The sequence below is a fragment of the Mytilus trossulus genome, chromosome 4, assembly GCF_036588685.1.
Source record: "Mytilus trossulus isolate FHL-02 chromosome 4, PNRI_Mtr1.1.1.hap1, whole genome shotgun sequence".
NCBI lineage: Eukaryota > Metazoa > Mollusca > Bivalvia > Mytilida > Mytilidae > Mytilus > Mytilus trossulus.
The window spans coordinates 11447648-11469865 of record NC_086376.1 but is presented as its reverse complement, the minus strand read 5'-3'; the positions used below and the strand labels follow the sequence as shown (position 1 = coordinate 11469865).

At 31.9% G+C, this 22218-nt stretch overlaps 2 protein-coding genes across 3 annotated transcripts; one reads left to right on the top strand and one right to left on the bottom strand.

Annotated features, from left to right (window-relative positions):
* LOC134714674 (phosphomevalonate kinase-like) lies at nucleotides 1-8815 on the bottom strand. The gene is made up of 4 exons (XM_063576130.1): nucleotides 8559-8815; nucleotides 6073-6136; nucleotides 3742-4027; nucleotides 1-3228 (listed from the first exon to the last, which is right to left on the bottom strand). The coding sequence occupies exons 1-4, from the start codon at nucleotides 8642-8644 to the stop codon at nucleotides 3080-3082; spliced, it is 585 nt and encodes a 194-aa protein (XP_063432200.1). The 5' UTR covers nucleotides 8645-8815; the 3' UTR covers nucleotides 1-3079.
* LOC134714673 (tRNA (guanine(26)-N(2))-dimethyltransferase-like) lies at nucleotides 8707-19496 on the top strand. Of its 2 annotated transcripts, none has more exons than XM_063576128.1 (7): nucleotides 8707-8931; nucleotides 12419-13884; nucleotides 15194-15284; nucleotides 15756-16028; nucleotides 17009-17093; nucleotides 18868-18917; nucleotides 19257-19496. In XM_063576128.1, exons 2-7 carry the CDS (start codon nucleotides 12446-12448, stop codon nucleotides 19437-19439), a joined length of 2121 nt encoding a protein of 706 aa, XP_063432198.1. In that variant the 5' UTR covers nucleotides 8707-8931; nucleotides 12419-12445; the 3' UTR covers nucleotides 19440-19496. The 2 variants fall into 2 exon arrangements, with proteins under 2 accessions (XP_063432198.1, XP_063432199.1); XM_063576129.1 differs by having other exon boundaries at nucleotides 17009-17071; nucleotides 19257-19332.
* Nucleotides 19497-22218: the final 2722 nt, after the last annotated feature.

The window sequence follows — 22218 nt, the reverse complement described above, 5'->3', positions numbered from 1 at the left end:
GCAGAGGTTGAACCCTGAACGGTTCGGGCAAGTATGGACACAACATTCAAGCTGGATTCCGCTCTAAATTTGGATTGTGATTAAATAGTTGACACAGCATAGGTTTCTGACACAGAATGAATGTATTCAAATGAACTTAAAATTTTTGTTTTCTCTTAGAGCAATTCACTATGCTGTTGAATATTAATCCTCTCAAAAAAATGTTTGAAGAAATTTTCTTTTTATTTATGAAATTTCAAATGAGAAAAATTAAACCCAATTTTTTAATCACATCCCCCTTTCCCTTATTCCAAAACTAATTTCAATTAAAATATTCTAATGGAGTTTGCAACAATTACTACTCATTAAAATACATCATAAAATATTAAGATGTAAAAAACTGCTTGTTATCACTGAATGGTAAAGATTATTTAAATTTATCAGTTGGTAGTAAAAAGTGAATATACATTGTATATTGTATATAACAAAGATTTAAGTTGATTCTGGACAAAGAAAGATAACTCCAATTAAAAAAAATTCTTGCAGATATTTCTTGCTTACTATACTGGACAAAGAAAGATAACTCTTAATTAAAAAAAATTTTGCTATTTCACAATATTGTGAAATTAGATATTTCTTGCCATTGCACAATACTGTGCAATTGAAAAGACTTGCTATTGCACAATACTTAATATAATAATTTTAGATCCTGATTTGGACCAACTTGAAAACTGGGCTCATAATCAAAATTCTAAGTACATGTTTAGATTCAGCATATCAAAGAGGCCCAAGAATTTAATTTTTGTTAAAATCAAACTTAGTTTAATTTTGGACCCTTTGCACTTTAATTTAGACCAATTTTAAAACTGGACCAAAAATTCAGAATCTACATACACAGTTAGATTTGGCATATCAAAGAACCCCAATTATTCAATTTTTGATGAAATCAAACAATGTTTAATTTTGGACCTCGATTTGGGCCAACTTGAAAACTGGGCCAATAATCAAAAATCTAAGTACATTTTTAGATTCAGCATATCAAAGAACCCCAAGGTTTCAATTTTTGTTAAAATCAAACTAAGTTTAATTTTGGACCCTTTGGACCTTAATGTAGACCAATTTGAAAACGGGACCAAAAATTAAGAATCTACATACACAGTTAGATTCGGCATATTAAAGAACCCCAATTATTCAATTTTGATGAAATCAAACAAAGTTTAATTTTGGACCCTTTGGGCCCCTTTTTCCTAAACTGTTGGGACCAAAACTCCCAAAATCAATACCAACCTTCCTTTTATGGTCATAAACCTTGTGTTTAAATTTCATAGATTTCTATTTACTTATACTAACGCTATGGTGCAAAAACCAAGAAAAATGCTTATTTGGGTCCCTTTTTGGCCCCTAATTCCTAAACTGTTGGGACTGAAACTCCCAAAATCAATACCAACCTTCCTTTTGTGGTCATAAACATTGTGTTTAAATTTCATTGATTTCTATTTACTTTAACTAAAGTTATTGTTCGAAAACCAAGAATAATGCTTATTTGGGCCCTTTTTTGGCCCCTTATTCCTAAACTGTTGAAACCAAAACTCCCAAAATCAATCCCAACCTTTCTTTTGTGGTCATAAACCTTGTGTCAAAATTTCATAGATTTCTATTAACTTAAACTAAAGTTATAGTGCGAAAACCAAGAAAATGCTTATTTGGGCCCTTTTTGGCCCCTAATTCCTAAAATGTTGGGACCAAAACTCCCAAAATCAATACCAGCCTTCTTTTTATGGTCATAAACCTTGTGTTAAAATTTCATAGATTTCTATTCACTTTTACTAAAGTTAGAGTGCGAAAACTAAAAGTATTCGGACGACGACGACGACGACGACGACGACGACGACGCCAACGTGATAGCAATATACGACGAAAATTTTTTCAAAATTTGCGGTCGTATAAAAATCTAAGTACATGTTTAGATTCAGCATATCAAAGAACCCCAATAATTTCTGTTAAAATCAAGCTTAGTTTAATTTTGGACCCTTTGGACCTTAATGTAGACCAATTTGAAAACAGGCCCAAAAATTAAGAATCTGAATACATGGTTAGATTTGGCATATTAAAGAACCCCAATAATTCATTTTTTGATGAAATCAAATAAAGTTTAATTTTGGACCCTTTTGGCCCCTAATTCGTTGGTACCAAAACTCCCAAAATCTATCAAAATCTTTCTTTTGTGGTCATAAACCTTGTGTTAAAATTTCATAGATTTCTATTAGCTTATACTAAAGTTATTGTGCAAAAAACAAGAAAAATGCTTATTTGGGACCTGTTTTTGACCCCTAATTCCTAAACTGTTCGGACTATAAAACCCCCAAAATCAATCCCAACCTTTCTTTTATGGTCATAGACCTTATGTTAAAATTTCAAAGATTTCTGTTTACTGATACTAAAGTAATTGTGCAAAAACCAAAAAGAATGCTTATTTGGGCCTTTTTTTGGTCCCTAATTCCTAAACTGTTGGGACCAAAACACCCAAAATCAATCCCAACCTTCCTTTTATGGTCATAAACCTTGTGTTTAAATTTCATAGATTTCTTTACTTTTACTAAAGTAAGAGTGCAAAAACCAAATGATGGCGCTGACAATGCCAACGTGATACCAATATACGACCAAAAAAATTTCAACTTTTGTGGTCGTATAAAAATGTAGAGAGTCTAATATAAATTTTTTAAAGCACCACCTAGTTTACACAGGGCATACTGTTTACAGTCTAAGCATCCTTCCAGCTGTTTATTTGTCCAACTAATATCAAGTGAAAGTTTCAACTGAGATAGTTTACCATGTAGTTGATTTTAGTATACCATATGAACTTGTTGTCCGTCAACTTGAAACTTTTTTGTATGTTTGTTTGAAGGACATTATCGGACACAGACACATATCCTTGTTCACTGAAGGAGACATGCTTCTGTACTTGCATCTGAGAATTCTTTTGTAGTTTTCTGTGATGGTTTGCCATTACAAAATTCATAAAGCAGTTAAAACTTTCATGCAAAGGGTGTTGTACTAATCTCTTCGAAATCTGAGACAATTGTAATTGTATAGAAATTTATCATGTCACATGACATAGTTTATCTGGTACAATTGTCACTAAGTGGTCAATGTCTTTGTCTAACTGATTCTGATCATCATTGTTGTGGATTACATAGTCCCAGTGGATTCCTTCATCTAGTCCACATTCAGATTCTGCATCATCAACACCTGAAATATAAATAATACAAAACAATTGGGTCTGTTATAAAATATTTCTTCCATCAGAAATATTTCATCTTTGTAGTAAATTAAATGTAAGATTAAAAAAACACTCGTTTTACACTACAAAAGATTTTCTTTTTTACCAATCAATTTGAAAAAAAAATAAAACTTGGCGATCCAGCCATTTTTAAAAGGGAGGAGGGTTCGTACTATGTGTCCCCATTCAAATGCATTGATTTAAAAAAAAAAGGAGAGTTCCAAACCCGGAAACCACCTCCCTTCAAAGTCTGCCACTGACAAATGTTTTTACCATGACTGATAAAATAAATATCAGCACTCGGTTTTGAACAAAACTGAGTTTGAAACAAGGTTATCTAGCAAAGGATTATTTTAGTACAAGTCAAAGATTTCTCTGTTTTCTGTATTCTACAAACATATACAATTACTTCTACATTAGTACATAGTTTAATAATCTATTACATGTAGTATAGTACAAAGGTCCATGATAACTATGAATACCTGGTGTAAATATAAACCCTCTGGATTCTCTGATACTTTCGTTTGCACATACTCTCACTGTAAATGTCTTGTCTGTATAGTTTTCTTTAAAATATTCAACATCTGTTTTCCTCCTTGCATCAGTAATAATCCAAATTGTCTTCAAATCTTCTTTTGATATTGCTAGGCGACAAAAGAATCCTGGGTCTTCTGTACGTTTATCTTCGCCCCATTTGATCATATCAATTCTAAACTTCTCTTTGTACTCTGAAGAATCCATAAGTTTTTCGAAATTTAAATTATGATCCTGCAAGTAAAATACAATTCTAATGAGACAACCCCATGTAAATACAAAGTCTACTTCTGACAATTATACTTAACATCCTTTTCCCAAGGCTTTATGTGATCTATTACAATATCTGACAATAATACTCTTATATTTGATATAGAAAATCAATAGGAGTAAACCATCAACTTGGGATAGTCACTTTTAGCGGTTGAAAGATTATGTAGTTAAAAAAAATATGAACTACATGCATATGGGGCTATTTATAGCTGACTATATGGTATGGGTTTAAAAGGAAATAATATTTACTCATTGTTGATGGCCGTACAGTTACCTAATTAGCCCTATAGTTGTTAATTCCATTGTCATTTGGTTTCTTGTGGAGAGTTATCACATTGGCAATCATACCACATCTTCTTATTTTCATTTGCCTGTATCCCTGCACCATCAACATTCATCAAGCATCTTAGTGATCGTCATCATGCAGGATAAACCAGAATTAATAATGTTTTGTAAGTCACATTTCCATAATAACAGCAGTGATGATTGTCAATTATGAGAATTTAATTTGCCGAACGATTTGTGCAATATAACATTAAAATTTTGCAACCACTTGCACAACATTGGAATGGAAGTGACGATGCCTCATAACACAGGAATGATGTTCACTAAAACCAGAGTTAGACGGAAATGCACTGAACTTGAAAGTTGTCTATTCTTTTCATTACAATTTAAAAAAAAAAAGAATGATGTAAACTATATATATATGGTAAACTATATAAGAATTCTATCAATTTTAATTTTGACCTCTGATCTACCTTAAATTATACTCATTCCCAAACCTCGTCAATAGTGGCTTTAAATAAAGGGCTGCGCTTTAGCGCATGATACCCCCGTTGCTCTTTTAACTGTTACATTAATATATTCACCAAAGTTTCACCAAAGTTGCATAAAATCCCCCTTTTTTAAGTATGAAAATTCATTACTTAAGAAAACATAAAATCTAAAATTTATAAAAATGGAAAGGGAGCTTATGTCAATAGATATAAACAATTTATCAAAGTTGCATAAAATTTTGTGAAAGTGTTAGTTATTGTCCCAAAATTGGAAAATCCCCCCTTTTTTAAGCATAAAAATTCATAACACGGAAATGTAAAATTTGAAATTTATAAAACTTGAAAGGGAGCTTACATCAATAGATATAAACAATTCACCAAAGATTCATGGACATGGATGAAACCCTTTTTGAAATATTGTCCGAAGTGTTAAAAATCCCCCCTTTTTTTATGAATAAAGCCCCAAAAATCCAAAACTTAAAATCTGAAATTTATAAAAATGGGAAGGGAGTTTACATCAATAGATATAAACAATTCACCAAAGTTTCATGGACAATGGTGAAAGCCTTTTTGAGTTATTGTCCGAAGTGTGGAAAATCCCCCCTTTTTTATGAATAAAGCCCATAAATCCAAAACTTAAAATCTGAAATTAAAAAAAAAAACGAAAGGGAGCTAAGTCAATAGATATAAACAATTCACTCAAGTTTCATGGAAATTGGTAAAAGTGTTTTTGAGTTATTGTCCGAAGTGTGGACGACGGACCCCCTTTTTTATGAATAAAGCCCCATAAATCCAAAACTTAAAATCTGAAATTAAAAAAAAATGAAAGGGAGCTTACGAAAATAGATATAAACAATTCACTTAAGTTTCATGGAAATTGGTGAAAGTGTTTTTGAGTTATTGTCTGAAGTGTGATCAAGTGTGGACGACGGACCCCCTTTTTTATAAATAAAGCCCCATAAATCCAAAACTTAAAATCTGAAATAAAAAAAAACGAAACGGAGCTTATTTCAATAGATATAAACAATTCACTTAAGTTTCATGGAAATCAGTGAAAGTGTTTTTGAGTTATTGTCCGAAGTGTGGACGACGGACGGACAACGGTATACAATAATATGTCCCGTCTAAAAGACGACGGGCGTATAAAAAATGATTCTTAGAAGGCCAGCTAAACTCAATATTAAGTACTGCAGGGCATAAAACGCAGATTAATGTCAAATTCCAACATACCTCAGCATATTGTTTCTTCAACGGACCAGACAACTGGACACTGCTACACAAGTGTTTTCCTATTCTGAAATTTAAAAAAAATATGAATAGTAATTTTTAGAATAGGCATTTGGTAGTCACTAGAATTTTCATGATAAATATGAAAAAAAAAAAAATATACTTGTATATCGTGTATATATACCACTATTTACCATTTTTACATAAAAAAAATATCACAAGTTTATACCATTATTATAAAAAAAAATCTGATTAATCAAAACTGTATCACTAAAATTCACGCAACTCTGGTTTAAGCATGAAACCTATTATTTTTCTCCAACTAAAAAAAAATTCAAAACAGGGTATTCACTCATTAAAATAATGGGATGTGACAATGTTGGTTGTTGTCTTATTATTTTTTTTCTATTGTTATGTAAACAATTCACTACATCTGCATTTTTTTTATATAGACTTCCAATATAAAGAAAGTAACAAAACTAGAGGCTCCAAGGAGCCTGTGTCACTTACCTGATATTTTGTTTACAATTGATGCATTTAATAATGCAACTGTTATACTTTTGCTTTAGTTTCAGAGATATAAGCCAAAAACAGCATTTTACGCCTGTGTTGACTGTTCTGATTTTAGCAATGCCTGCCATGTATGTTGGCAGGCAGGTTCATCAGACACATTTTAAAACTAAATACCCTTATGATGATTGTAGACAAGTTTGGTTAAATTTGTCTCAGTAGATTCCAAATATTTCAGTGGAGAATATTTTTGTAAAAGATTGCATTAAATTACAAAAAATTGCTAAAAATTTACTTTAAAGGGCAATAACTCCTACTAATTGTCAATTGACAATTTTTGGTCATGTCCACTTTTTGTAGATCAGTTACTTTGCTGAACCTTATTTGCTGTTAGTGTGGAAAACTTATTTGCCGGCCTGACGGATGAATACACAGACTGACAGATGGAGTGCAAACCAAAGTCCTCTTTGACATTTGACATCGTCGGTAGGGAACTAATGCAGCAACCATTTGTTTTTCGGGGGGGGGGGATTCATGAATTCATGATCAACAGAAAGGTTTTCAACTGTTCATATATTGACATGTCTTGACCTTGATTGATTTCAATACATTAAGCATTTTCCTTATTGCTGAAGGTTTCAAAATACAAATATACAAATACAAATATTTTATTGGCACAAACACAATTACAATAATTGGCAATGGCCCATACAACTGATATACAAATAGTAATAATGCATAGAATATCAATAGGCATATTTCGAACAATATCATCGAACGATATCAATATCATCAACAGTAAATGATTAAAAAAAGATATATCAATTACATAGTTGGTCAAACAAAATAAACAACAATATTAATATGTAATATTATGAACAATGATTATTAGCAATTTTATAGAGTTTGTTCTGCTTTACGCAGGTTCAAACTGTCTGAGATGAAAGAGGAAGTTAATTTTAGGATTGTGTATGAATTATTATTTAATAAAAAGATTATATTATTTTCATGTTTTTGAAATTTTGTAGGATCAACAATTATATTTGAAACTTTATGGTAAAATATGTCCCTCTTAGTAGAGTATTTTTCACAATGTAAAAGAAAATGTTTTTCATTTTCAACTTGACCAGAATTACATACAGAGCAGTATCTCTCATTTCTGGGAATATTTAGATGTCTCCCTCTTTCAATCATCAGTGTATGAGCGCTTATACGGATCTTACATATTGCAGCTCTGTCACTTCTGTTTTTTAATATATCAACATAGGGTGGTCTTCTGCCCATTATGTAGACACTTTTGAAAAAGTCTAACTTTTTGGATTCAAATATATTTGCATTTTGAACTTGCAAACATTGGTCATTAATTCTTTGTTTAATAGAATTTAAATTACCTTTAACATAATTAAAGTTATTGATGATATAAGACATTCCAAGTTCATTCAAAAGAATCTTGACCTTTTTGACCCAAGGGTTTGAATCTACAGATTTAGTGAATATATCATATGCCAAAGAATTTTCCGAAGAAACTATATGGTTCAGGTAGTTGAATATTGAATATAATATTTTATTTTTTAAGGGAATTCTATTAAGTTCAGCTCGACATCCATCATTAGATGCCTTACAGTGAACCCCTAATATGTCTTTGATAAATTTAACATGAAGTTTTTCAAATGGATCAGAGTCTTTAAAATGTGAATCCACCCCCCAAATTTCACTACAATATGTAAGAATGGGAGTAACTAAACAATCAAACAATTTTTCAAGAAGTCTACATGGGTTGTTGAGACCTATAGTTTTCTTTATTTTATAGTATGCCTTCCTGGCTTTTTCCATTAGAGTACAGTGTGACCTGTGGTTGTTTACACTGAAAACTAGGAAAAAAGGGGGTGTGTCACACCAGGTGCTCATATCAAGTATATCATTTATTTATTGTCAAGCATTCCTTGTCTTTATATTTTAATAATTCTGAATCATGTTACCTATTACACATTAATGATGCCACATAGTCTTTACCAGATTTCCTTTTACCACTAATAACAATCACTATTTCCGGAATTTTATCCATAGTAAAATTCGTACAAATCTGAAAACCTTCAGTATTCTAAATTTTACAAGTTCTGCCTCAAATGGAAAACAGACACATTTTACTGATAATCCTTAAAATATTTCATGGTATAAATGTACAGACTCCAGAACAAGACTGAAGACACATAATATAATATTTCGCTCCACTAAATCGAGCAGAGGTGTTCCGCATTTGTTTTTAGGTTTACATGTTTCCACATGCTTCCGGATATTGCAGAACATTTCTAATTTTTTATTTACTTCTAAAGTTTGCCATTGAAACGAATGGTAAGTGACTGCATTATACAATCAATGGTTGTTTTATTACAGTGGGACAAAGACAGGTCGGAACATATTTCATGACAATATTGTCAATGCGAATAAAAAATATGTTATTGTGACAGCAACCCCATATTGCGGAGTAAATGCATTGTCTTAGACACACACAAGTGATTACATGTTGAGGGCAACACATATGCGTAGGACTTATAGTTGTGATGGGACGCTGAAGTCTGATGGTCATGCTGCAGAACAAAGGGGTCTCATTTGGGGGTGCCGAACCTCGGATTCCTCCTTACTGTTTTGTCACATTCCCTTTTCCCGCTTACAAAATGTAGGTTAGCAATTCTCATTTTTTTGTCATTTCCTGGATCTGCTAGACCTCTTTTCCCGTTTTCATGACACAATAATTTGATTTTCACGTTTCATGCTTACACAAAAATCAGCAATCCCGTGTCACGCTTAGACCCCAATGAGACCCACTACAAAGGTCTGCACTGAAATGCTGTGGTCTTTTCTCTAATTTGTGAAGCCTAGAAACTTGTACATGTATGTTGTATGCAAATTTATCCACCATTACAGAAAATCACACAGATTCCCAGCAACCAAGACCCTTCCTTTTTATGGGAAAATTTGTTTGATAATATAGGGAATCACTAAAGAATGACTGAAGCTGGCCCCCCGTTATATGTCAGTCAACCCCCAGCTCCCTTAAGTTCTGCATCCGTTACCGAGTTAAGACTGTTTTCATCTGTATGTATTAAGGATGTAAACAAAGAATTGTCTATAGTATTTTGATTTTAATGTCGATTCTGCGACAAAAGTTGCAGAAAGCTATGGATAGGGATAGTGGTTCCGAGGAGGGGGCGGCGTCAGCTAACTTCTTAAAGAGCTTTATATTTTAGAAGGTGGAAGACCTGGATGCTTCATACTTTATATATGGAGGCCGCATGTTACGATGTTTCCATCAGTCACATGTCCATTGTCCTTGACCTCATTCTCATACTTCAGTGACTATCCTATTTCTTGAATAAGAGAGAATTTAACATAACAAAAAATCTTAACTTTTTTTGTTATGTTAAATTCTCTCTTATTCAAGAAATAGGATAAGTATATTTGTTATGTACAAGGTCCTCATGTCCGTCAGACAGTTTTTACTTGACCTTGACCTCATTTCATAGATTAGTGAACAAGGTTAAGTTTTGGTGGTCAAGTCCATATCTCAGATACTATTATAAGCAATAGGTCTTGTATATTTGGTATATGGAAGGGCCTGTAAGGTGTACATGTCCAACTGACAGGTGTTATCTGACCTTGACCTCATTTTCATGGTTAAGTGGTTATAGTGAATTTTTTATGATTTGGTCTGTTTTTCTTATACTGTATGCAGTAGGTCTACTATATTTGGTGTATGGAATGATTGTAAGGTGTACATGTACATGTACATATCTAGCTGGCAGGTGTCATCTTACCTTGACCTCATTTTCATGGTTCAGTGATCAAAGTTAGGTTTTTTGAGCTTTGGTCTATTTTTTAATACTATGAGCAATAGGTCAACTATATTTGGTGAATGGAAACATTTTATGATCTATATGTCAATTGCACAGGTTTTGTTTGACATTGACTTCGTTTTCACTGTTCATTGCTCAGTGTTATGGTTTTATGTTTTGATCTGCTTTTCTTAAACTATAAGCAATAGGTCATCTATGTTTGTTGTATGGAGGAATTGTAAGCTGTACATGCCTGCCTGTCGATGTTTCATCTGACCTTGACCTCAGTTTCATGGCTCATTGCTCAATGTTAAGTTTTTGTCCAGCCTGCAACTTTTGTTGCAGAAAGCTCGACATAGGGATAGTGATCCGGCGGCTGCGGCGCCTACAGCGGCTGCTACGGCAGCGGTGGCGTTAGCTAACTTCTTAAAAGCTTTATATTTTAGAAGGTAGAAGACTTGAATGCTTCATACTTTGTATATAGATGCCTCATGTTACGAACTTTCCGTCAGTCACATGTCCAATGTCCTTCACCTCATTTTCATGGTTCAGTGACTACTTGAAAAAAAAGTTAAGATTTTTTGTAATGTTTAATTCTCTCTTATTATAAGTAATTGGATAACTATATTTGGTATGTGCGTACCTTGCAAGGTCCTCATGCCCATCAGACAGTTTTCACTTGACCTCGACCTCATTTCATGGATCAGTGAACAAGGTTAAGTTTTGGTGGTCAAGTCCATATCTCAAATACTATAAGCAATAGATCTAGTATATTCGGTGTATGGAAGGACTATAAGGTGTACATGTCAAACTGGCAGGTGTCATGTGACCTTGACCTCATTTTCATGGTTCAGTAGTTATAGTTAAGTTTTTGTGTTTTGGTCTGTTGTTCTTATACTATATATGCAATAGGTCTACTATATTTGGTGTATGGCATGATTGTAAGGTGTACATGTCTAGCTGACAGGTGTCATCTGACCTTGACCTCATTTTCATGGTTCACTCAGTGGTCAAAATTAAGTTTTTGAGTTTTGGTCTATTTTTCTAATACTTTATGCATTAGGTCAACTATATTTGGTGTATGGAAATATTTTATGATCTATGTGTTTGTTATTCAGGTTTTATTTGACCTTGACCTCATTTTCACGGTCCGTTGCTAAGTGTTAAGTGTTAGCGTTTTGGTCTGTTTTTCTTAGTTTATAAGTACATTTTAATAAGTCAACTATATTTGTTGAATTGAAGAATTGTCATCTGTACATGTCTGCCTGGCATGGTTCATCTGACCTTGACCTCATTTTCATGGTTCATTGATCAATGTTTAGTTTTCTTGGTTAATGTTGAGTTTATGTGACAGTTGTAATAGAGCTTTATTTTCTGGTCTATCAACACAATATCAATGATAAGAAAAGAAGGCGAGACATTTCAGCGTGTGCACTCTTGTCTTTGGTAGTGTTAAGTTTATGTGACAGTTGTAATAAGGCTTTATAAATAGGACTATCAACATAATATCAATGATTAGTACTGAAGGTGAGACATTTCAGCGTGTGCACTCTTGTTTAAGAATACTATTAATTTTAACTTACTGATTCTAGTGATGCATATTTTTGACATAAAATAAAAACAGCTAAATAGGTAAGTTTGATTAAATTTGTTCTTTTGTCTGTTAAATGAGATTGAATATGTTTTAAAATGAGTCTTGCTCGTAAAATCATGAGGTTGAGGCTTTTCCTCCTCTGTTATTCAAAACTTTGATGCACTAAAAAATATACTAAATTTAATACATTTAGCTCAGGAAAGATTTCTAAATATCATTGAAATATTTTTTTTACTATGAAAATACAACAAAACTTTTAAATGGGAATTCAGCAAATCAGGTAGAAAACCAGAGGAGACAGATGTTACACATGCATTGTTACCATGGTTATATTGTACTTATAGTTTTATATTTGGTTTCCCAACATCATAAAATCATCATTTTTTATCATCATATTTTCATTTTATTTCAGATCTTTTCCTAATGGTATATATAAGAAATGATCAAGACCTTTGGATTATGTAGACCATTATACACCTCACGATATCAAAAAGATCTTTTAAGATTGTGTACTTCAGTAAAACCAGGCAGTACAGAGAAAATGGAATGTAAAACTGTCAAAGAAGAAAAAGCAGAGGTTTTGCAGGAATGTAATACTGTCAAAGAAGGTAAAGCAGAGGTTCTGTATCCTAAGAATGTTTTCTATAACCCAGTACAGGAATTCAATAGAGATATATCAGTTGCTGTTATATCTCAGTTTGCTAGGGACAGATTAACAAATCCAACAGATGGTAAAAAGTCTAAGCAGTCCAAGGTCAAGGAGGAAACTGACTGTATGGAAATTGATGGTAAAGATGAAAACAAAGAAACTATTGCTATTGTCAAGACTGAAAAGATAGACACTACTGACAAGGTCAAGGATGAAAATTTAGAAACTACTGACAAGGTTCAGGATGAAAAGGAAGTTGAGTTAGAACCTGGGAAGAAATATGATGATGGAATTAAAATTTTGGAAGGATTATCAGCTTCCGGACTAAGATCAGTGAGATTTGGATTGGAAATTCCTGGGGTCAATTCCATTATAGCTAATGATTTTGATGAAAATGCTGTTTCTTTTATCAATAAAAATATTGAAAAAAACAATCTTCAGGAACTACTCAGTTCAAGCTGTGATGATGCAGCTATGGTAATGTACAGAAATAGGAATCCCAGGGACCATTTTGATGTAATTGACCTTGACCCCTATGGAAGTCCATCAAAGTTTTTGGATGCCACTGTTCAAGCTGTCAAAGATGGGGGTTTACTGTGTATAACATGTACAGATGCTGCTGTTTTGTGTGGGAATGCAGGTGAAACTTGTTACTCTAAATATGGAGCAATGTCCTTGAGAACTACATCATGTCATGAAATGGGTTTGAGGATAATTCTACAGTGTATAGAATCACATGCTAATAGATACTCTAGATACATTGTACCGTTAATCTCACTGAGCATTGACTTTTACTTCAGAGTTTTTGTTAGGGTGCACACAGGTCAAGGTAAAGTGAAAAGGTCAGCAAGTAAAATGGCTATGGTTTACAGCTGCAATGAGTGTAAGTCATTCTCTCTACAAAGAATTGGGGCTCTGATACCCACCAAGGGAAGTAACTTCAAATACAGTCCAGCAACAGGCCCTCCAGTGACAGATAAATGTGAACATTGTGGCAGTAAGCATCACATTGGTGGACCTATATGGGCAGACCCTATTTGTGACATTGATTTTATTGACCGTGTTATAAACAGAGTCAATGACCATAAAGATTCCCTTAAAACATCAGAGAGAATTGTGGGAATGTTAACTCTACAGAAAGAAGAGTTACAAGAAGTTCCACTTTACTTCAAGCTAGATTCACTGTTTGGGTTTGTGCATTCTGAAACCATGCCACTTATACAGTTTAGGTAAGTGTGTATTATTAGTATATGTATCACAAAGAAAAATAATTATGAAGATAATAATTGTCAAAAGTTTTTATATAGTTAAATACTTATGGCATTGTCTGACTTGTGATTATAATACTCAATGTTTTTATTTCACTGTCATGTTGATATTCTTTACACAAAAAATGAAGATTTGAATTCTAAAAATGAAACTTCGAAGCTTAAGGTGGTACCCAACACCTTCACTAAAATTAATTTTGCTCGTTTAATTTTCATAAAATTTTGACAAAGTATTTACTTTGAAACTTTGACAAAAATATATAAAAAAATCAAAAATTTGAACCAACAGTTTTATCAGGAAAATAACACTGGCTATATAGCAGTTTGACAAACACTTATGTTGATCATTGAGAAGCTTCAAGTCATAAGAAACGAGTGACCGGTGAAAAATAATGTTCTTCCAATTTTTGAACCAACGCATACAAACATCATAAACTTAGTTTTCTGTACTCGAATTTATCATTTTTTTCGTGTAAATTTCGTATAATCATCAATTTTTTTTTCAATTGGTCAGTGTTGTTGTAAAAATATGGCAGGTAATTAAAGTTCGTGTTTTGAAGCCGAAGTTTAACGATTGTCACCTGTTTGTCAACAATTGACGAAAAATAAACAAAAAAGCATGGAAATTGAGCACGTGTTTAACATGTAAATACAGATAATAGTTTATTTTAAGGACATCCATGCGTATTGTGGTCACTGGATTTTTACGAGACGGGTCACACTGAGGTCACCTTGCATACGGAAAATATGTCGGGGGGGAATAGCTTGCTGGAAGGAAGCAATTCAAATAAAGTAAACTTCTTCTAAATATGAATAAATTAAAGAATTTTCTTCAGAAATAAGTATATGTACATAAGTTTTATAATGAAAACTATCCATTGAGTTATAAAAAACATATGCATTATTTTTTTTAGACGAGGTTTCTTATGACTTTAATATTCCCTTACATTATAACGTAGTTAAAACGTTAAGCTGATTTTACAGAGTTATCTCCCTGTAATGTTAGATACCACCTTAATTTAGAAAAAAAATTAGATTAGAAATACAACCATTACCAGTCCTGCTATTCTTGACCTTTTTGACCATTTAGAATTTTGAAATGTATAGGTATGAGGTCAAGTTATGGATTATATATATAATTGAAATTGATTATTAATTTTAACATACCAGTATTGAAATCATTTGATATCAAGTTTTCAATTAAGATTAATGTTCATGATTTTATGGGTTGTCTTTTCATCTGTAATGCTTTGTAACTTTTGCAATTCAGATCAGCCTTATTAAATGCAGGATACAGAGTTTCATTGTCACATGCCATGAAAAATTCCATCAAGACAGATGCTCCTCACAATGTTTTATGGGTAGGTCCCAGAATGTATAAATTTAGATATTCTAAATAACAATATTTATCTAGATAAACATGACTAAATGTACATGATGTACGATCAATTTCATTAATTTCATTAATGTTTGATTACACACATAAACAATATAAATATATGATATTAAAGTAGGCTCAAAAAGGTTTTATCAATACAGGATAATGGTTGAAAACTTCACATGTAAAAGCAAAACTTGTGTAAGGCATTTCAAGAACAAATGTACAACACCAGAAGCATTGTAATACTTGAGATATTTATATATACATGGTATATGGGTACTAGCATACACACCCAGCAAAAATCAAATGAAAATAGAATATTTTAAAATATTTGATTGTAGAATTTGACATGATTTAGATAGCTTCTGTAATAGAATGTTTTAAGTTTTACATCAACTTTATGCTGATAATTGATGTTCATAATCGCCATGTTTTGTATTTTATTCCACAGGACATTATCAGAACTTGGGTTAAAGATCATCCTGTAAAACCAGTAAGATATGAAGATACTGCAATAAAAACCTTACTTGAAAAAGAATGTACTACTAAGGTTTCATTTGAGGAACACCCTGAGGCTAATCCTAAATCAAGGAAAGATGGACTGCTAAGATATCAAGCCAATCCTGAACCACACTGGGGACCCAAGCCCAAAGCTACACGGGCCATGTCAAATGAGTTACAGGAAGAGAGAAAAAGAAAGTTACAAGGCAAAAAAGGCAAACAGGTACCTTCTTTTTCTTCAATTACATTATGTTTTTAATATGCTAAAAGAGCAGTGAAAGATATCAAAGGGGTATTCAAACTCATAATTCAAAAATGAAAATACAATGTGATTGAAAAAACAAAGAAAAAAAACAACATTCAGATAAAAACAGTATCAGAAACATAAGTTAGAAAATTAAAAACTGAACACCACGTAACCCACCAAAAACCTGGAGTGATGTCAGGCGCTATAAAAGGATAAGCAGATCCAGCTCCACATGAGGCCCTTGTCATGTTGCTATTGTAAAGCAGGTGTTTATAAAGTTGTATTGAAGTTATAGACTGGCATGATATTAGTTATCAATCAGTATGAATTAAGGGTTATCAATATATAGATTCCACAACTGCAACAAATATATTACAATATTTCTCCACTCAAGACAGTTAAATTATAATTTTTAAAGCCAGAGAGTTGCTGAGCTTTTTAAATAATTAAAATTTAACTGTTGAGAGTGGTGAAATATCGTAATACATGAGTTACAGTGTTGGAATCTGTTTCTCTACTGATTTTTATCCTTTTTTTTTCAAAGATTTGAGAAAAGTTGTGTACTTTTGATGTGATATCATGGTTGACTTTTTTCATGACGTCACACTAAGAAAATTCAGAAGAATGAAAGAAAATTTAACGTCACAAAAAGTCTATTAAATTTCAACTGATCATTTACTAAGAACTGAACAGATTTTTCACAAGGGGGGGGGAAATGTTTTTCTCACACCGGTCAGGAAATGTGAAAATAGCACAAAAATTAGAGAAATTGCTATACATCTTTCCTCTAATCATTAGTTATAATTTCATAAAATTTGGATGTATTTCTTAACAAATTTAATTTCATGTTTAAGACATCTGAATTGATGATCTTGTTACTGTATGAGTAATCAATATATTTGATGATTTGAAAGTTAATATTGTTTGCATTGAAATGACTGTTGAATTTTTAACAGAAGGATCAGATTAAAGAAGAGGAGGAAAATGATACAAAGGAGTCAGATAGCAATAATGAAGAGGTGAAGAAAAGAAAATTATGTGGTAATTTAAAGCAAAAGACTGTTGCATTGGATAGTTACAAAATTTGGCATTATATTAATTTAATAAATTGATTAAATATTTTCCTGAATGTAAATCAAATGTCAACATTGCTTTTGCACTACATATTCCTTTAAAGTTTACTGCACTTCTGCAATATCTAACAAGGATTGAATATATATATAGTCATGATAGTCCAGTCAATCTGGCATAAAATTGGCCCTAACCTTAAAGTAATTGCAAGAGAAGATTTTTAAGTTTTCATCTAGTGCATTATATACCCCAAATATTCACAGAAAAAAGTCCAACAAAGGAAGACTAATAAAGATAAAGATTTTGAAATTCCTATGGAGATTTGCATTGAAAATGGGAGATAACTCTGCCAAAAAGGCAGAAATGTCAATAAAAATTGATTCAATATTATAACTTTAACGCTTCTAATCAGCCAAATGTATTGATTCTTGATATTTTAGCCATCTTTTGAGTATAACATACAACTCTTTAGGTATTTTCACATCTTTTATCAAGCTTAAACCTAGATTTCGTAATCCATTAGTTGACCATTTATTAAATTTTTCAACATGTTAAGGTACAGAATCTCAAATTTGATAAAAGTATTTATTAGCATATATTCTTCTTTTTGCGGTTTAAACTAGGAAATGCTGAACAAATATAAAAAATAAACAACGATATAAACAATACCAAATTTTTAGATTATTTTTCAAAATGGTCACAAAGCTACAAATTTGCAATTTCTTAAATGAAAAATGTGCAAAAAAAATAAAAAACCCACCAATAACACTGCAGTTTTGTACATTTCATGAGCAGAAGATTATATAAAATAGTCAGATACAAATTTATAACCCCATTAAAGTATCATAATTCAAATGAATTTTTAAAAATAACCACATGTAACACAACACATGGTTATTTGGAATAGTAGTTTATTCAAGCCCGTCTGGACCAGTGTCCATAACGGACGGTCGGTCTCCTTTCTACAGTAAAATACACAAGTATATATACAGAATATAAACAGTGTCAAGGTTTCTATTAATTGAAAGATACAGGGATGAATATCTATTAAGTTGTCTCTGTTTGACATGTTTTGAACAATCTGGAGATTAATGGTCAAAGAATACACGCATGTCCAGTGTTTTAACTAATTGTTATTGCTACATGTCTCCACATGGTATGCAATACACATATGTCCAGTGTTTAACTAATTGTTACATGTCACCTCATGATCTGCATGTAAATATTTCATATGCAGTAGCGGTCAATTGAACAACCTTTTACAAGGTCATGATTTTCTTAATAGATATTCCCCTGTATTTATTTTATTCAATTTAATAATCATTTTAAGAATATATAATCATCAATATAAATATATATATTTTTAGCCTATCATATTGTCACAAATCAACCAAAAACTGACAAAAAAAGACTAATTTTTGTGAAGTTATCTCCAATGTTAATTTTCAAAGGAATGCTGATTTTGAGTTTTCCTCTCGTAAGATTTTATGGGACTTTTTTTCTGTATATATTTGGGGCTTAATGCTATAGATTAGAACTGAAACATTTTCTGTTTTTTTAGCAATATTTGACTTTATTTGTTAAAAAAATATATAGATTTTTTGTCTTTGAACAGGAAAGAAACTTGGAAGACATACATTTTCATATATAAAAATCTTTTCATTTTGTTATTTTCATGTCCATGATGTCTCTCATGAAGTTATGAAATTTTTATAACACTTTATATTTCTTTATTATTTTACAGAAAGTGAGTTAACAGATCAAGATCAGGAAAATAGTGCTTGTCAGAATAAGGTAGGTTACAATTAAAATACATACGGAAACATTGGATTTACATCTAAGAAGTAGTCCTTATATGAATCATGCTAACATGAGATTTTGTGTTACACCTTGTAATGGCCTCAAAATGTTTATTTTTGTCCCTCAGTTGCAGTCTGGGTGTAGATAAATTTCAACATCCTTTTAAGTATCAAACCACTATTCATAGATCCATTGCTTTTTAGTGTATCTAGTTACATATGATCTGAAATATAATGGAGATTACTAAATCTCTGCAAAATGAATATTGAGTGACATTTTTTTTGTTTGGTATTTATATTTATTTATAATAAAAACAGATTAATATTTTTGCAGGAAGCAACAAGCCCTAAACCTAAAAAGCAGGCCTCTTGGATAACAGCAAAAAACCCTGAAGAAAGGAGGAAAGATCCATGCAGACATTTTATAAAAAGGGGAATGTGTAATTATGGAGATAAATGTCAATTTCTGCATTGCATACCAGCTCACCAAACACCAGAGGGATATCCAAGATATTAAAACTCAGAGTGTCATGTTGATTGTTATTGTTTTTATGTCTGCAATGAGATAAAAGTTATTTTATTGTATATCAGTTTTGACTCTTTTTTTAGTATATCAGTTTTGACTGTTTAGGCTTTTTTCCTTCACATTGGTCTATAATTCTAAAATAACAAGTTACTAAAGATTTTTTTTTTGGTTCCATCATGTTTGATGTTATTATGGTTTTAAGACATTTGTTAAGATTACAGATTTTACATCATGATCGGAGGAATGTTTTGCTAACAGTGACATAAGAAGCTGTAAATTGTTTGAGTTTTGCTCTCCTCTGCTTTTTTAAAAAAGAATTATTGCTTTCAAAACTCTTACCTGAAGAAGAAACATTGAACCTTAAATATGGAATAAATTGAGACAACTACTCTCATCAGCATGAACACATAATAGCAATAATACACAATAAAACACGAAACCCTGAAAAAAGATATCGCTAAATTGACCTTGAAGTGAGGAACAAATTAATAAATACTCCATGTAGTAGATTGGAAATATTAATCTGCTATACAATTTTGAAGGATGAGGTTTAATAAAGGACATAATTAGACTGGTAAGGATTGTTTTCTAGAATTGAAATGAAGAGAATAGAAATGATTTTAGGAGGTTTGAAAATTTATGTAAAATTGACCTCACTTGCGACCCTAAAATCAATCTTGAAAAGCAAACCAAACTTATGCAATTGTCTCATCTTTGATATGAGCCTTCATACATATCCCATTTCCGATGTAGAGCTAGATCCTGAAGAAAATATTAATATTCAGTATTGCCGCCGCCTTTTAATGAATTGTGCATATTTACCCTGAGTTATATGTTGCATATCCTCAACTTCCTTTCATGGCTCTGCAACTGGTTAAAAAATTGTATTTTTTTTGTCATGTGAATTTCTCACATGCTATTTATATACTTATTTACCAGTAACTGTATTTTGTATATGTAATCCTTGCAAGGTCTACTTGACAGTGATCAAGGTTAATTTTTGGGGGGATTTTGGTCTGTTTATTAGCTATAGGAATAGAAACAAACTATAAATTTGGTGTGTTGAATGATTGTAAAGTGTTCATGTCTATCATCTATTATCTGACCTTGACTTCATTTACATGGTTCATTGTTCAAAGTTCAGTGTTTATGATGGTCTGTTTCTCAGATATTATAATCAGTTGGTCATCTACGATACATTTGGTGAATAGAAGGATTATAAGGTATACATGTCTGTATATAAGATATCATCTGACCTTGTCATTATTTACATAGCTCATAGGTCAATGTTGTTTCTGTTTCTCAGTTTATAAATACTTATAATAAGCAATATGGCAAATATATTTGGCATATGGAATTATGAATATGTCCTTCTGGTAGTTTTCATCTGACCTTTACCTTATTTATATGGTTCAGTGGCCTCCATGGTCAGGTGTTTATTAGATACTATAAGCAATTAATCACATAAAGTTTGAAGTAAAGAGTACAGGAAGGCCTGGCAAGGTTTCTGACCTTCTTTTGAATGGATCATTGTTGTGTTGCTTATAGATGATCTTTTACAAGAATTCAAATATAGATGATATTTTTCTTTTTTATGTTATTAAAGCAAACAACAATCTATCAATATGAAATTATTCAACAAGTGACAGAAAAACTCATTAATTATGAATGAAATAAAGAAGGGAATAATTTCATTATCAGTGTTTTTGGTCAAACATTTTTATATCTTGGATTTCTTGGATTTTTATTCTCCTTATTACATTACCCATAGACTTTTTTTTTGGAAAATGCAAGGAATTATATCGTTTTCTAAACATACTCCATTTGTTTTTGATGCAACTTCACTGATTATGTCATGACAACACCTATCCTGGTAGGACTTCAGTGGAGTGAAATGATCTTATTACACATGTGAAATAATTGCTTTTATTTTGCTGGGAAGGCAGCGAGATACATTTTCATTTGCACTACAATACAATATTACCTATGTTTATTCATGTTAGAATTATCAACAGGTGTAGTCTGTTCTACTACATGTAGTATGTCCAATATGTTTAGTTATTCCTATTATCCTTGTACAAAATAAGGTGGAACAATAAGTCTTGCATTACAGATGTGTGGTCCACTAGGTAAACATTTATGTACACATACATAAAGTAGAGCCTCTAAAGAGCCTGTCCTATGTGGCTCACATAAGTCTTAATGCAGCTTCAATAATGTAGACAAAAACTCTATTTAAGCAGAACTTGTATTGCTGATATTTTTTTCTGTTTAGTTTCTCTCTTATCGTTGGTTCTTGCCAAAAACACATAAAGGGTTCATTTGTTAATGATGATTGTGGTTAAAGTTTTGCCCAGTAGTTTTAGACAAGATGATTTTTGTACAAGTTTATAAATGACTTTGACAGAAGATAACACCAAACTCCAAGTGAAGAGAAAAGCCTACTTAGCTTTATGGAGCAGTAGAGGTAGAAACATTTTGTGTTTATTATGCCAACATATCTTATATTATATAAATGTATGTGTAAATCACTGCTATCCAGTTTAAAGAGAAACACAGAGATCATCAAAATATGAAACCCAGGTATCAATTCAAAAAGTTTTGTATACCAAAATATATAGCACTTACTGTAAAGCAATCCTATCCCCAAGTAAACTGTTTCCTTGAACAAAAAAAAGAGTGGAGTTTGAAAAAGTTGTATCACATAATATTCTAAGCATATGCCCATGCAGACTTTTCTATCTTGACCCCTGTCACCCACTTGAAAAGG